General features: G+C 44.6%; 1 protein-coding gene across 8 annotated transcripts in view; it reads left to right on the top strand.

The window, feature by feature from the left end:
- Positions 1–14,700, top strand: part of DNAH9 (dynein axonemal heavy chain 9) — a gene marked incomplete at its 5' end in the record, with an annotated part of 196,372 nt that overhangs the window by 111,568 nt on the left and 70,104 nt on the right. For 5 of the 8 annotated variants that reach the window (XM_082775013.1, XM_082775014.1, XM_082775016.1 and 2 more), the window contains 5 exons: positions 1,586–1,774; positions 3,084–3,319; positions 5,179–5,301; positions 7,018–7,222; positions 14,442–14,606. In XM_082775013.1, coding sequence (XP_082631139.1) covers positions 1,586–1,774; positions 3,084–3,319; positions 5,179–5,301; positions 7,018–7,222; positions 14,442–14,606 — 918 coding nt within the window. The remainder of the gene's footprint in view (positions 1–1,585; positions 1,775–3,083; positions 3,320–5,178; positions 5,302–7,017; positions 7,223–14,441; positions 14,607–14,700) is intronic. The other 3 variants (XM_082775015.1, XM_082775020.1, XM_082775018.1) reach the window with 3 other exon arrangements.

Here is a 14,700-nt window from a genome sequence, read left to right as displayed (position 1 = left end):
GATAAAGATTACATCATTCAGTAAAGATAAAGATTGCAAGGACAATCAAAAGGCTTCTGTATGAGGAATTATTGAATAGACTTAAAGCTCTTCAACCTCAAAAGGAGACAGCAGAGGGGATATCAAGGGCTTGAAACCATGAGTGGTATGGAGAGGGTGAAGCAGGCGTGATTGTTCAGTGTTTTTCCACTGTGAGAACAGATTTCAGCAATTGAAAAGGTCAGACAGCACATAAAAGGATGCACTTTTTAACAGAAAGCATAGCTAAACTGTGATTCCTGGCTGCAAGATGCTGAAGGTACCTGGAGGCTGGTTGGCATCCATGGCACCTTAGACTAAATCATGAAGAAATAAATCATCAGTGGCTATTAAGGCAAAGATAGTGGTGGTATCAGCCCTCCTGAGGACCTGTGTTCTGCATATCAGGAACAAACTAATTTAGGGGAATAGGTTATTCAAAGTGATAACACTTACAGGGATTTGTGTTAGAGCTGGCCCTATTTAACATCTTATTAATGAGCTAGGAGGAGGGAACCACCCCTTTACATGGGGTGGTTTGCAAAGACAAAGATCTAGAGGAGTTTTAAAGAAAAACAAGAAATAAAAAGAATCCTAAGCTTGTGTGAACTATAGACCAAAGAAGAAAAATAGAAAATGCTGGGTGGCCCTGGTTGGTGGCAGAGACATGTGATTAGGGTGGAATATTTAAATTAGATGCATATTTCCAGATCATCCTGACATCAAGAGGGTGATTGTGAATTTGGCCATAAGCTTCAGCATTCTTGATCTCAAAATCCATAATGCCAATTTAAAACTCTGTTGGGTTCTTATGGCTTGCGAACCTGAAGGATACATTACATTCTTTTTTCCAGGCTGTGTTTCTTAATTGCTAGAGCTGAAGTCGTCTATAAAAAATAAATATAAAATAGGGTCAGGATCTCTTCTAATCACATGATTTGGTGAACAAGGGACCCAAAAAATGCCAGTGGTCAAAGAAATTGGCTGTGCATGTAGAGATGCCTCATTTTGCAGGGAGATACCATAGCTTCCTCAATAGTGGTAAACCCCCAGTTGGATGGCTTTTCCATTGGACGCTCATGAAAAGTGTCCCTGAGCAAGTGTTTTCTGTATGGGGTCTTAAGGGAAAGGAAAATGTAGACCTAAGGGGTTTGTGATTGTAAAGGCAAAATGCCACCTAGCAGAGGTCATAATAAACGGTGTGAAATAGCTGAAGTTTGTGGCTGTTGGAGGGGAGCCTCTGAGTGAGAGAGGGTGTAATGCTGAGGCAATTAACAGTTGATGGGCTCCCACAAAAATTGTTGTATTAATTCCTGCTGAGGAAGGAATGCATCTTCCCTCGATGACTTTAGAGGAGGTCTGGAGCAGGCAGATGAGACTCATTAGCAGGACCAGCCTTTCATAGAACAGGAGGATTTTAGCAAAATAATTGTTGGGTATTTCACATCCAGATTTTAAACTTTGGGAAATGATGTTTGAAGTCAGGGACAAAATATGAATGTGGCCAGATCCTCAGGTATTACTTACAGAACAACTATAATGATCAATTTGACCTGCCAAATTGTAGGTTGGAGGACTTGCCTCTGAGAATGTGAGATGGGCTGAAGTTGTGAAGGACTTCAAACAGCAACAGAGCACCTTGTGTGGAGATGTCTTACTGATTACAGCCTTTGTCTCCTACCTGGGATACTTCACCAAGAAATACCGGCAAGAACTCCTGGATGGAATCTGGAAGCCATATTTGCACCAGTTAAAAGTAAGCCCTGCTTTCTCTGAAAAGCAGTCGTTACTGTGCATGATATGGCCACAAGCTCTGTTGTCCATACGGGGTCTCCTAAGTGAGGTCCCACCAAGCTGCACTGTGAAGCAAGTCATAGCCATGCTTAATTCACTCCTCTCTGGGAAAGACATTGTGGTCTCCTTGACCCATGCAAGTCTCCTTGACCCATCCATTCTCCCATGGATAGAGGAGAAGTCCCTGTGCAGCATCTCAAATGTGGAGCCCAGTTGCCAATTTTTACAGGAGTCAGGCATAGCCAAGAAAGAGAGATATAGTATGGAAAAGGGACTGCTTGGAGCAGGCAGAGCTCACTGCCAGCTCTTTGGTAGGCTTGGAAAAACTCCAGATGGTACTTCGTGTAGGACATGAGCTCTATTCATTCTGGTCATGCCTCTCAGCTGGTTTCAAACATGTGTTGCTGTTTTGACCAGATGGAAACCATCATGCTTCAGGTTTGCTTAATATTTCACTAATTTCTACCAAGTACTTCATACATAAGTAAATGCAAGTGCTCTGTCTCTAGCAGGATTGAGCTTTTGCACATCATTACCTAACTGGATGTTATAAATCCTGGTGAAATGCCAACAGGCTTTTAAACAAGGTCACAACTGGCAGTGATGCCCAAATCAAAAAGCCAAGAAAATCGGCAAGTCAGAATGTGAGAGAAAAAAAAATAATAATCATCCTGCTTTCTTAAAAAAAAAAAAAAAAAAAAAAAAAAAAAAAAGCTTGGTTAAGAAAGGAAGTGTTGTTCCAAAAATGGCCTCTCTTGATGCTTAGAAATTTCACAGAAGTTGCCTGTATTTCCATGTGAAAATTAAAGACCCTTTCTGTTCAGATGACTGGCACAGATAACTTTCTGGTTGTCACACCCAGAAGTGGCCTCCCATGTCAGAGAAGTGTTTCTAGAACTGCTGATGCCATTTTGCAACACAACAGCAGGCTGATGAGGGTGTTAATTATATTCTTCCAAGCTGTCATCTCAGAGAGCTTGTACACAGCAGAGTGTGGTCTGATCTTGCTCAGTGTGGCTGCAGCCGTTTGGGGCTCTCAGTACTCTGCAGGCAAAATCTTTGGGATCCATGCATAATTTATGCTCATTCACAACAGGAGTGGCAACAATACTAGATCAAAACTACCCTGTAGAATGGTAAGCCACTGATAAATAAGACTTCTCAATTCTTAATTAGGCTAACTTTGCTTAAATTGTTGTTTGCTCATCTCTGGAGTATATTGCAAGCAGTACTCTCCACCTTGTACTTACGTGTTTCTCCTTTCCTGCCAGGTGCCCATCCCTGTAACTCCATCCCTAGATCCTCTGACCATGTTGACAGATGATGCTGACATAGCAGCTTGGCAGAACGAGGGGCTGCCAGCTGACCGCATGTCCACTGAAAATGCCACCATCCTCACGAACTGCGAACGCTGGCCCCTCATGGTGGATCCCCAGTTGCAGGGTAGTAAATGGATCAAAAACAAGTATGGTGAAGACCTCCGAGTGATCCGAATTGGGCAGAAGGGGTAAACATCAGTTTTATCTCATCACAGTATCTTTTAATGGCTATCTGCCTGTCGTATTTGATGAAGAGCATATGTTTAACTGCAGCCATCAGAGCCAATTACACTGAGGAAAACCCTTAAATGTATTTGTGCATGAGCTGCTTATTCATTACCAAAATGATAGAGATTCCTCATTAAATAGAGGGGCTGTTTAGTGCTTGGCCAAGTTACCATAGAAACTCTTCTGAAACAGAGAATGAAAAGAGCGACGTGCTGGAGGCTGAGCTCTATGTAACACAGTCCTCCCGTACCTTCATGCTGTGTTGTGTCCTGACTCTTTTCCCCAGAGAGATGAGTGGAGCTCCTGGAAGAAGGGAGAGGGTGAAACTGGCTTGAGGCTTTCTGTTCCCTGAGATCCACATGGGCTAACTCTACTCCCATGTTGGCACCAGCTAGGAGGTTTTCTTCACGACACCTCTGCCTTGTTCTGCCCAGATAGTTTGTGGGAAGGCTTTTCCACTCCTGGCGCTTATCTCTGGTCAGAACACTGTTTTCTGCTATATCAAGTCGCACTGATTTCTACCCACTAGTAAGGACTCCCAGCTGGAAGGAACAGACCCAGAGTTACATTCCTGCTTGGAAATGAGCCCTGAGACTTTTTATATATATATATATATATATATATATATATAATTTATGTACAGAACAAGGCATTGGCAATAGGTGAGAGTGGCTTGAGAGCTCAGTGCTTGCAGGTTCATGCAGATGCGGGGATGTTTGGCTCTGCCTGCATTGGAGTCTGATCTGATGTCTCACAATGTCTTGGGGTTGCTCAAGTTCTTTCAGTGGTGCCTATTCTGCTTTCCTCATAGAAAATAACAAGTTATTAGTTTTGCTCTCATGTGGGCTGACAATACATTTGGAAATGGATATACATGTATTGTTTTATAGAAGCAAATTTCTGTTTCCTGGCCAACCAGGTCACCATACCTTGCAGTTTTTCAAAGGAGCTTGGGGAAAAGTAAGGATGCCAGAGGAGACACCTAGCTACAAACCTCCAGGTTGGAACAGGAGAAATAGACTCCATAACATTTATATGCTGCCATTACAGGCATCAGTACAAACATAGAACATCTTTTTCCCCTCCTGACTGCATACCAGCTAGAGGGTACTCTGAGAGGGGTGGTTTTGTGTGAGGTACTGATGTTTTAGCCAGTGGAATTAGCTGAGTGGTTCCTTTGATGGGGTAGCAGCAGTTGGTGAGCACCCTCCCTGCCTGCCCAGGGTCCTGCTCTCCTCTTTGCAGAGAAGTAAGTTGCGTGAAGTGCAGAGCAGCCACAAAGGAGCAAGCACAAGTGTGTGGCCCTTCACAGTGCAGAGCATCCCTGACCAGCAGTTAGGCACTGTGAAGAGGAGCCCAGTTTCCTTGTGAGGAAGGAAGAATTAAATGATAGTCACACTGTCCTAAATATGTCCTTAAACCCTGTGCACAATGGAACTGCAACCTGCTCTTCTTCCTAGCTGTTATGTGAGGTTAACTGCACCAGTAGATTCTGGGGGAAAACAAAGTGTTTGATAAAAACAAAGCAGTCTGAGCCTTTTCTGTTCTCTGCTGCCCATGCTCTTCCCTTGAGAAAGAAGATGCAGTTGTTACTGCTTGTCCCTGGGAGACCTGAAATCCCATTCTCTCGCCAAGACTCTGCCCCTTTCCATACCGCGTATTGACACCATCCTGCCCCTCTTCCTCTCTAGCAAGTTCTGGCATGTGCACATAGCTGCTTTCGCAGTGCAGAGCCCCCCTCTGTCCCCTTCACGGCCTCATTGTTGCGAAGCATCGCATCCAGCCTCACCATGACGGAGGCCAGCACTGTCTCCCACAGGTATCTGGACACGATGGAACGAGCCCTGGCTGCGGGAGAACAGGTTTTGATTGAAAACCTGGAGGAATCTGTGGATCCAGTTTTGGGGCCATTACTGGGGAGAGAAATGATCAAGAAGGGAAGGTGAGCTTCTGGAAGGCTTAATGGCATGTGTGCTTCCATCATGGTGTTTGGGATCTTTGTGCTGTTGTGCTCTCCTTTTCTGACCTCAAATTATGTGCTCATCTATGGCAGCACTAACATCCTCCCTTCAGAAGTGAGAGCATTTTAAATCGGGCATTCACAGGCAATTCAGTCAAAGCATGGCTTTGAAATAAACCTGGCTTTTTCCTTTAGCTGGACAGTGCCATTGAAACCTCATGTAAAAGTGAGACCTTTTGTATAACGATTTTGGTGTCTGTAATTGGCTATCCTGGTCCTGAACTATTACTAAAATAGCTATTGCTGTTGTGAAGAAAAAGTAACCTTGGATTTTAGCAAACACTAAATCATTTAGGATTACAGCTACAGATGTAAGCATTAGGAATATATAAGTGTTCCTTAATGAGGGCAAGTTCTTCAGGGCAGTCACTGGTCATCCTCCAGCCTGGAGGAGTTCAGAGAGAGGGGCAGCAAGGGATTAACATTTTTGTGCAAAATGAGCACATTTTTAGAATGTGCTCAAAGGCAACCAATAAAACCTTGTGCTCAGAGCTAAAGTTGGATCAGGGACTCTTTTGATGCTGTTTCTCCAGTTTTTGCAGAGCAAAGTCACCTGCCTTTAGAAGGATGCATGTTGCTTGGGCTTCTCCAAGTCCGTGCCTCCTGCAGCAACCCAACTGCAGTCCTGCTTCTAGCTTTCAGAAGTAAAAAACAAAATCCTGGCTAAGTGCTGGATCTTCCATTCCTTAAGTTCCTTGAGGATTGTTTCCATACTTAACTGTGAGTTTAAAGTTTTCCAGGACCAGTTCAAGTCCCAGTGCTTTTTGGTAGAACACACGGATGGCCTTTGGTAGTCCTGGCACAGGAACGCTTCTTAGAATCAGGGCACTCCTGGACACTGCCATGAACTGCTTGTGCTGTGTGATCTCTCTCTGCCTCATTTTCCCAGCTGTAAAAGCAATAGAGGTGCTCAAGAAGAGACGTAGTCAGCTGATGTTTGACAGGAAAGTGTATTCAAATTCCTGTGGTGACACCACTGTTTCCATTACAGCCCAGCTGCATCCCTGAAAGCATCACTGTTGCCCTCATACATGTCCAGTTTCCCTTTTCCTCTGTTTCCCATGTGTGTTGTCAAACCTGGGTTCAGAACACCTCAGTTCCTGGGGTTCAGCCTCCCTGCTCTCTGAGTTTTAGACTGGGTGGAACAAGAGAAAGCTGAGTTTTCCCAAGCGATGTTACCTCCCAGGAATGGCACCAAGCTGCTCTCTGAACCCAGCTTCACTGCTCAAGCTCAGTGTGATCAGCCAGCTTGGCTCAAGCCCACATACAAGACAATTTTATCTGATGCCAGTTAGAATCTCAATGCTGGGAGGCTTTTCTTCCATGTAATGCCAGCCTTAGGCAGAATACGGTCTCCATACAAAGCAAGGAAGGTTTCTGGCACATACTGACCACCCCAATGCTGGAAACTGTGAGTCTTCTCAAAGAGAGGCCAAAATTCAGGGGCAGGACTGTGGGGTTTTTATCCCAAATCAGGAGTGTTTCAAGTGGGTCCAATTTCAAATACTTTCTGCTTTAAAAGTGATTGCTGTGTGCAAAGTCCCATTGCAGGTAGATTCCATTGGCTGATACCACCATTTGTATTTGGGTGAAACATCCTGGAAGAGATGTGAGCTCATTCTCCTGCTGTAATTTCAGGTACATTAAGATCGGGGACAAAGAATGTGAATACAACCCTGCTTTCCGTCTCATCCTCCACACAAAGCTAGCAAACCCACATTTCCAACCTGAGCTGCAGGCACAGTGCACCCTCATCAACTTCACCGTCACACGGGATGGCTTGGAGGACCAGCTGCTTGCAGCAGTGGTCAGCATGGAGAGGCCAGACTTGGAGGAGCTCAAGGTCAGTAGCTGGGAGCTTGCACTAGGAGGCAGTAATTTTTTATTTTTTATTAAATTCAGCTATTTTAAAACAAATAGCATTTCATGTGCAAAGGTGTAGAGATCACAGAGCTCTCTGTAAAATCAAGAGATTTCCCTCAGATGAGGATTTTTTCTTCAACTTCTTGTTTTCTTGGCATTTTGGGAATACTTAAACTGGAATTTCAAGTCTTTTTTTTTTTTTTTTCCCTCAAAAAATTTGGGTAACAATATCTCATCCTATTCCTCTTGTAATTGGTAACTGAGATTCTCATTATGTCATTTTTCTCTAGACTTTACCTCCAAAATAGTATCTGTGGAATTAATCTCACTTAATTTTATCCTTTTATGGCACCAGACTCCCACTGTAAATATTGTGAGGCTGGTAACTATTTTTTTTCTGTTCTGGTTCTTCTTCCCACTGTCTTGTAATTGGCCAAAATATTCTCTCCCTCTCCCTCCCCCTCTCTCCCTCTCCCTTTCCTTCTTCCTCTTTCTCTCCCTTCTTTGTTTTTGTTTTAATAAGTATGTCTTCAGTTTCAATATAACTTTTTGAATAAAAGCTTTTTTGCTAACAGCACATTTAGCAATATAATGGATATGTATAATACTAAATATTTACTGAGGGTGAGAATAAATTTACTGCACACATTCAGTCAGGCCAGGCCAGTTTTGTAATAATCTTTTCATTTAATGAGATTCTAAAACACGTTAGCTGTGCAGTCTTAATGATGCATTTCGTTTGAAACAGACTCATGTGCTAACGAGCCAAAAGATGGCATAAAAAGTACGTAATGAACTGATTTAATGTGTAATCCGTGGTTATCTTGCTGGGACCATGAGGGACCCAGAGCATCTCCATCAGGCACCCTGGCACTCGCTCATCGCTGTCATGCACAGGCTGTGTGCGGGCACTTGCTTTTGCTGATTTGCACAGAAGGGGGCTGTGTGGGCTGACCATGGGTAGCACAGCAGTGTCGTTAACTGCTGGTACATTTAGGACCATTCCTCTTAGCCTCAGCAGTGCTGCTGTTAATGGCTGTTGTCACAATAAGAAAGACAAATTCAATATCATGTGCAGTCATCAAATCCACTATTAGGCTCTGGAAATTTGTCATCTGCAGCACTTCCTCCCTTGCTATAAAAGAACTGTGTATTAGGGAGCAGTGAAAATGATGTGAAATGAGCATCGTATCTTTTGGAGTCCTTGCTTCTTCAGGATGTGTGCGCCGTGGAAGAGGAAGGTTGGACACAAGAGCATGGAAACCTATCCCTGGGTGTCAGCCATGCCTCCAGCTCCAGGGGATTTGGGGCTTCATTAACACTAAATAGATGTAGATTAGTGTGGGATGCAATTTTCCTTTTCTGTAGGAATATTTAAGACTTTTTTTTTTACCCCCTCTGATTCTCTTCTTCTGCCTCTATTTCATTTACTAACATGGACAAAACCACTGGGGCTGCTGTCTGATAGCTGTGGGGAGATACTTGAAAACATGTTTGTATTGCCGGATTCCCCAAAGTAGAGGCCACTTCTCAAGGTGTGCTCTTAGCAGTTCTTTATTCCCTGGGACAACAGGGATGGATTTGGCAGCTGGGGAAGGCTCTGACGCATGGGCAGATGGAGGTGGCTCCTACAGACCTGTGCAGTAGATGCTGTTCTCAAAATCTCCTTATGGAGCAACCTTACACATGGAGACCAGAATTTATTGTTAATAAAATGATCAACTTAATAGAATCATCATAGAATCATAGAATGGCTTGGGTTGGAAAGGACATTAAAGATCACCTAGTTCCAACCCCCCTACCATGGGCTCTAATCTAGATCTCCCTTCTTTTAGTTTAAAACCATTCCCCCTCATCCTGTCAATATCTGGTTGAGCAAAGAGTCACTCTCCAGCTTTTTTATAAGCCCCCTTCAAGTACTGGAAAGTTGTGATGGGGTCACCCCAGAGCCTTCTCTTCTGCAGGCTGAACAGCCCCAGCTCTCTCAGCCTTTCTTCATAGAAGTGCTCCAGCCCCTTGATCATCTTTGTGGCCCTTCTCTGGACCCATTCTAACAGCCCCACATCCTTCTTGTGCTGCGGGCCCGAGACCTGGACACACTACTCCAGGTGGGGCCTCACCAGGGCAGAGCAGAGGGGGGACAATCACCTCCCTCCCCTGCTGCTCACCCCTCTGTTGATGCAGCCTGGGATGCAGTTGGCCTTCTGGGCTGCGGGTGCATACTGCTAATGCTGGATCATGTCAAGCCTTTCATCCACCAGAACCCCCAAGTCCTTCTCTGCAGGGCTGGTCTCAGTGAATTCTTCTTCTAGTCTGTGCTCACATCTGGGATTGCTCTGACTCACGTGCAACACATTGCACTGGACTTGTTGAACCTCATTAGTTTCATGTGGGCCCACTTCTCTGGCCTGTCCACGTCCCTTTGGATGGCATTCCTTCCTTCTGTTGTATCAACTGCACCACTCAGCTTGGTGTCATCTGCAAACTTGCTGAGAGTGCACTCGATCCCACTGTCTGTGTCACTGATGAAGATATTAAACAGTACCAGTCCCAGGACAGACCCCTGAGGGACACCACTCGTCACTGGCCTCCACCTGGACATAGAGCCATTGACCACCACTGTCTGGGTGTGACCTTCAAGCCAACTCCTTATCCACTGAATGGTCCACCCATAAAATCCATTTCTCTCCATTTTGGAGACCAGGATGTCATGAGGGACCATGTGAAAGGCCTTGCAGAAGTCCAGGTAGACCGGTCGTCCTTTGTCAACTGATGCAGTCACTCCATTGTAGAAACTTTTCATTGTAGGACTTTTCAAATAGGTGGTCTCCAACCTGCTCTTCACTTACAGTGGGCAGGACTTTGCTCCCCCAGCCTCCATCTATGGGTTCAGGAAAATGAATGACATGGGAAGCCTGACTGGCAGTGAAGACTGAGGCAAAGAAGTTGTTGAGTACTTCAGCCTTCTCCAAGTCTGTCACTACCAGTTCACTCTTCGCATCCATCAGAGGGGGTACACTCTCCTTGGCCTTTCTTTTCTGAGCAATGTACCTACAGAATCTCTTGCTGTTATTCTTTGCATCCCTTGCCAAGCTCTGTTCCATCTGTGCCTTGGCTTTCCTGATCCCATCCTTGCATATCTGGACCGCATCCCTGTACTCTTCCCAGGCCACATGTCCCTGCTTCCACTGCCTGTGCATTTTCTTCTTGCACCTCAGTTTGACCAGCAGGTCCTTGCTCAGCCGTCCCAGTTGTCTGCCCTCCCTGCCCTCTTTTTTATGCAGGGGGATGGAGAATTCTTGTGCTCTAAGGAAAACATCCTTAAAGAGTCTCCAGCTCTGCTCAGCTCCTTTGTCCCTAAGGACAGTGTTCCAGGGGATCTCAGCTACTAGGTCTTTAAACAGCTTGAAGTTTGCTCTTTGGAAGTTCAGGGCCCTGACTTTGCCAGGTCTGTATTCCTCAAGATCGCAAACTCAACCATGGTCACTGTGGCTCAGACTGCCTCCAGTCTTGACCTCTTTAATGAGCTCTTCCATGTTGGTGAGCACCAGGTAAAGTAACACTTCTCCTCTGGTTGGTTTGTCTAGTACCTGGACCTGGAAGTTATCCTCAACACACTCCAGGAATCTTCTGGATTGCTCACAGCCTGCTGTGTAGTTTTCCCAGCAGACATCCAAGTGGTTGAAGTCCCCCATCAGGATGAGAGCGTGTGAGTGTGATGCTTCTTGTAGTTGAAGCAAGAATGCCTTGTCCACAGGCTTCTCTTGATCAGGCGGTCTGTGGTAGACCCTGAACGCAAGCTGTCCTTTATTGGTGTGGTCCTTAACTCTCACCCATAAGCTCTCAACCTGCCTGTGGCTGTTTCTCAAAGGCAACTCTTCCCAATCAATTCCTTCCCTGGCGTAGAGGCCAACACCCCCCTCACTTCATTCCCTGTCTATCCCTTCTTAAGAGCTTGTAGCCCTCTATTCAAATGTTCCAATTATGTGATCCATCCCACCATGTTGATAGTGATAGTAATCAGGTGATAGTAATCAGGTCATATTTGTCTAATTGCACCATGGTTTCCAGTTCCTCTTGCTTGTTTCCTATGATGCGTGCATTGGTGTAGAGGCATTTCAGCTGGGCAATCAGTCGTATTGCGTTTCTAGAACCCTGCCTGATTGCAGTGGGACAGTTCACAAGTATTTCCCTGCCGTTACTTAGAGTGATAGTGTTCTCAGGTATGCTTTCTTCACTCAGAGCTGCATCCCCTTCCCTCACCACATCTAGTTTAAAGCCCTCCTGATAAGCCCAGCCAGCTTACTGCCCAGAACTCTCTTGCCCCTCCTGGACAGCTGTGCCCCATCCGGTGTCAGCATGCCTGATCCCTCAAAAGCATGTCCAAGATTATTAGTCCAATTACAGTAACACCGACACTTTATGCGTGTTTTCTCAACAGAGTCTGCTTATGGAATCTCTTTCTTCATTATTCAGTCTTTTTGTTCCTTCTTACCTTTGAACTGGCTTTATATCATTCACAGCATTGCACGCCTGCTACAATGGGTACGCAGAGTCTGAAACCTCAGATACCATGGCACATTTGTACTCTGCCACGTTTTTGTTCTAGAGGCAGTTCAGGCTGTGCAGAATAACTGCATGCTGTGACTCTGAATTAAAGCCAGGCTAAAACAGGTTAAGGGAGTAGGGAGCTGGCTTTGAGACAACCACGGCTCAAAGGAACTGAAACCAATTCAGGCCAAGGCAAGCAACTACAGGTCCTGAGACCTTCCCTGTCAGGTCTGCAGGTGTACTGCAGCAGTCCACCATCCTGGTCACATGGCTTGCTGGGAAATTCAGGAAGAAAAAGAGCTCTTTACAAGTGGATTGAAAATACAAGGGTTTTGTTTGCTTTGTTTTGGTTGAATGGTTTGTTTTTTCTCTGGTTTGTGATGTTAAGATAATAGAGTAAACCCAGCAGATAGGACAGGTGGCTGCTGTGGCTCACTGCAGTCTACTATCTGACCTGGGATGGTGCTGGTAATGAGTCCTGCCAAACTGCCCGTAGGCCTTTTTTTTTTTTTTTTTTCATGAAGCAAGATTTTAAAGGGTTTTAGAATAACCTGTTTCCCTGAATTAGCACTGTTATGTATCAACTGTGAAATAACAGATAATGAGCTCCACTGCAGAAATAAGAAATGATGACCTTGCTACTTCTGAAAACAATAGGAGTATAAAGCTGCAACAGATGCAGGCTGTTGTGGGAAATACAGCATTGTGTGCCCTTCTAAGGGTGCTTTTCAGAAATTGCATGGTGATTACAAGCTATTGGAGCAAAAGTCACACACATCCTCATTAAGAACTGCAGGGCTTACAGTCTGTGGTCTGGAATAATAGCTTGCAAAATGTCATTTTTCAAGGCATGCTATGCTTGAGTGACAGGAACGTACAAAATTAGCCATGTTAGTTTTCTGTTTCAAGACTTGTGAAATATTTACCACCATGTTCAAACTCCTGTGTGTAATGCCTAAGGAACAGGCCTTTAAGAACAGCCATTTATAGCTGAAATACCAATAAACGGCATGCTTCAGTGCACAGTCTGCTGAATACTTGGCTTGACATTAACATAGAATGAGTGTGTGCAGCAAGTATATGAAATTTCAGCCCAAATATTGAAAGATTACTTATTAATGAAAGAGTTGGTTAATCTCTTTGAAAACCTCTGACAACAGAGCAAATACTAGTGCCTCCCTTTTGTGGGACTGGAAGAGACATGGGGATACATTTACCATTTCTGGCAATCTTTCAGCCCCTGTGGGTGGTTGGAAGGTTGGGTAGGTTTTCCAGAAAGAGTCTTTGGAGGATTAAATCTCTTGGTTCATGCCACTGAATCTACCATGGGACAGTTGATGTGACCCATTCCATATGCGCTGCACATGCACCACCTCTGCTACTTCATGGAGCTGGCTAATTTCTGAAGGCCTTTAAAACATTATTTTGCAAGTTGTTTGAATCACTTCATTGTGTCACTTAAACACAGTGTCTGGACTTAAAACACTACTCTTTGACAGAGTATTATATAACAGTGTGTTAGTGGTTGACTTTATTTTTGTAGGGGATAGTCACCAGGCTTATAACTTCAGCATCCAAACTAGATGCATGACTTTGCTATGGGATGTTTTCTGTCATGCCATTAAAAACAGGCATTTGCAATAGGACCCCATAGTGAAATAATATAATGCACTTGAAGTTCAGCAAACATGTAGAATAGTGCAGTCACATTTCATAGAAGAGACTCTGTTCTGGAGGACCATTTCAAAAAGAAGCCAGATGAGTTTTTATTTCCACTATGAACAGTGTTAATCACTGGTGTTTCTACAGAAGAGGGAAATGGAACAAGTAGCTGGGGAGAGCCAAGGGAGAATTATTTCACAGAAATAGGAGCAATTTTTGGTAGAATTCAAAAGGTCTGCCCTTGAGGCAAGATGATTGCTGATTGTCTGTTTCTGCTTGGCTATCTTCGCATTAACTTTGCAAACCCTTTTTTGTGGGGCCTCCCCCAGCATGTACAACTTTTAGCACATCTAGCTGATGGGCTGTGAGGTCTTGAGGCCAGGGTCCAACTGGGAGCAGCAATGAGCAAGACTGTGACTTTGCTCTCAGTTCCGACCCTGAGATGAGTTGTGCTCATCTCTGTGCCCTAGTGAGCCTGCTATTGTTTCACCATCTGCTTTCAGCCCCTCAGTTCTCACTGCCGTTGGGACCGGTGTTGACTTGAAGTGGGGTATGCAGAGCTTCACAGGGGGGTGAGTAGCAGCTATGTTAGTATGTGGGCTTGCTCCATAGGGACTATCCAGGCTGAATTATGCCTAATAAATAAGTCCTTTTAAGAAAGAGATGCAGGATGTGTGTTTGAGAATGTCTGAATTGGCTGCATGTCTTTTCCTCTTGTTTCATTTCCAGCACTTTAATACTTTTCCAGTGGAAGGGCTCAGTTCTCCTGATGCTTTCTGTGCTGTTCAGGATTTCTCTGAATCAATGATACATTAGGTGTGCAGTGATCCTCAGAGCTCTCCCCATACCCAAGAATCATAGAGAGCAGGAATAATCAATATTGGACTGTGGCAATGATTACTTAGAAGCCTATCCCTGTGAAGGTGGTTAATCCTTGCTTTACTACATGTTTTGTGGCTAAAACTTTCTGCACTGGTTATTTGCAGTCAGATCTCACGAAGCAACAGAATGGATTCAAAATCACCTTGAAAACATTAGAGGACAACCTGCTCTCTCGACTGTCATCGGCATCTGGGAACTTCCTGGGAGACACAGCACTGGTGGAAAACTTGGAGATCACTAAACAGACAGCAGCAGAAATTGAAGAAAAGGTAAAAAGACAGTGATAGCCCAGAGAAAAATGTGTATGATGTTATCGTTAAGGATTTGTGGGTGAAACATAGCCTCTTTGCTATGCTGGTCTGT

The sequence above is a fragment of the Aythya marila genome (assembly GCF_965140915.1).
Source record: "Aythya marila genome assembly, chromosome: 18".
NCBI lineage: Eukaryota > Metazoa > Chordata > Aves > Anseriformes > Anatidae > Aythya > Aythya marila.
This window is presented reverse-complemented; position numbering and strand designations above follow the sequence as displayed.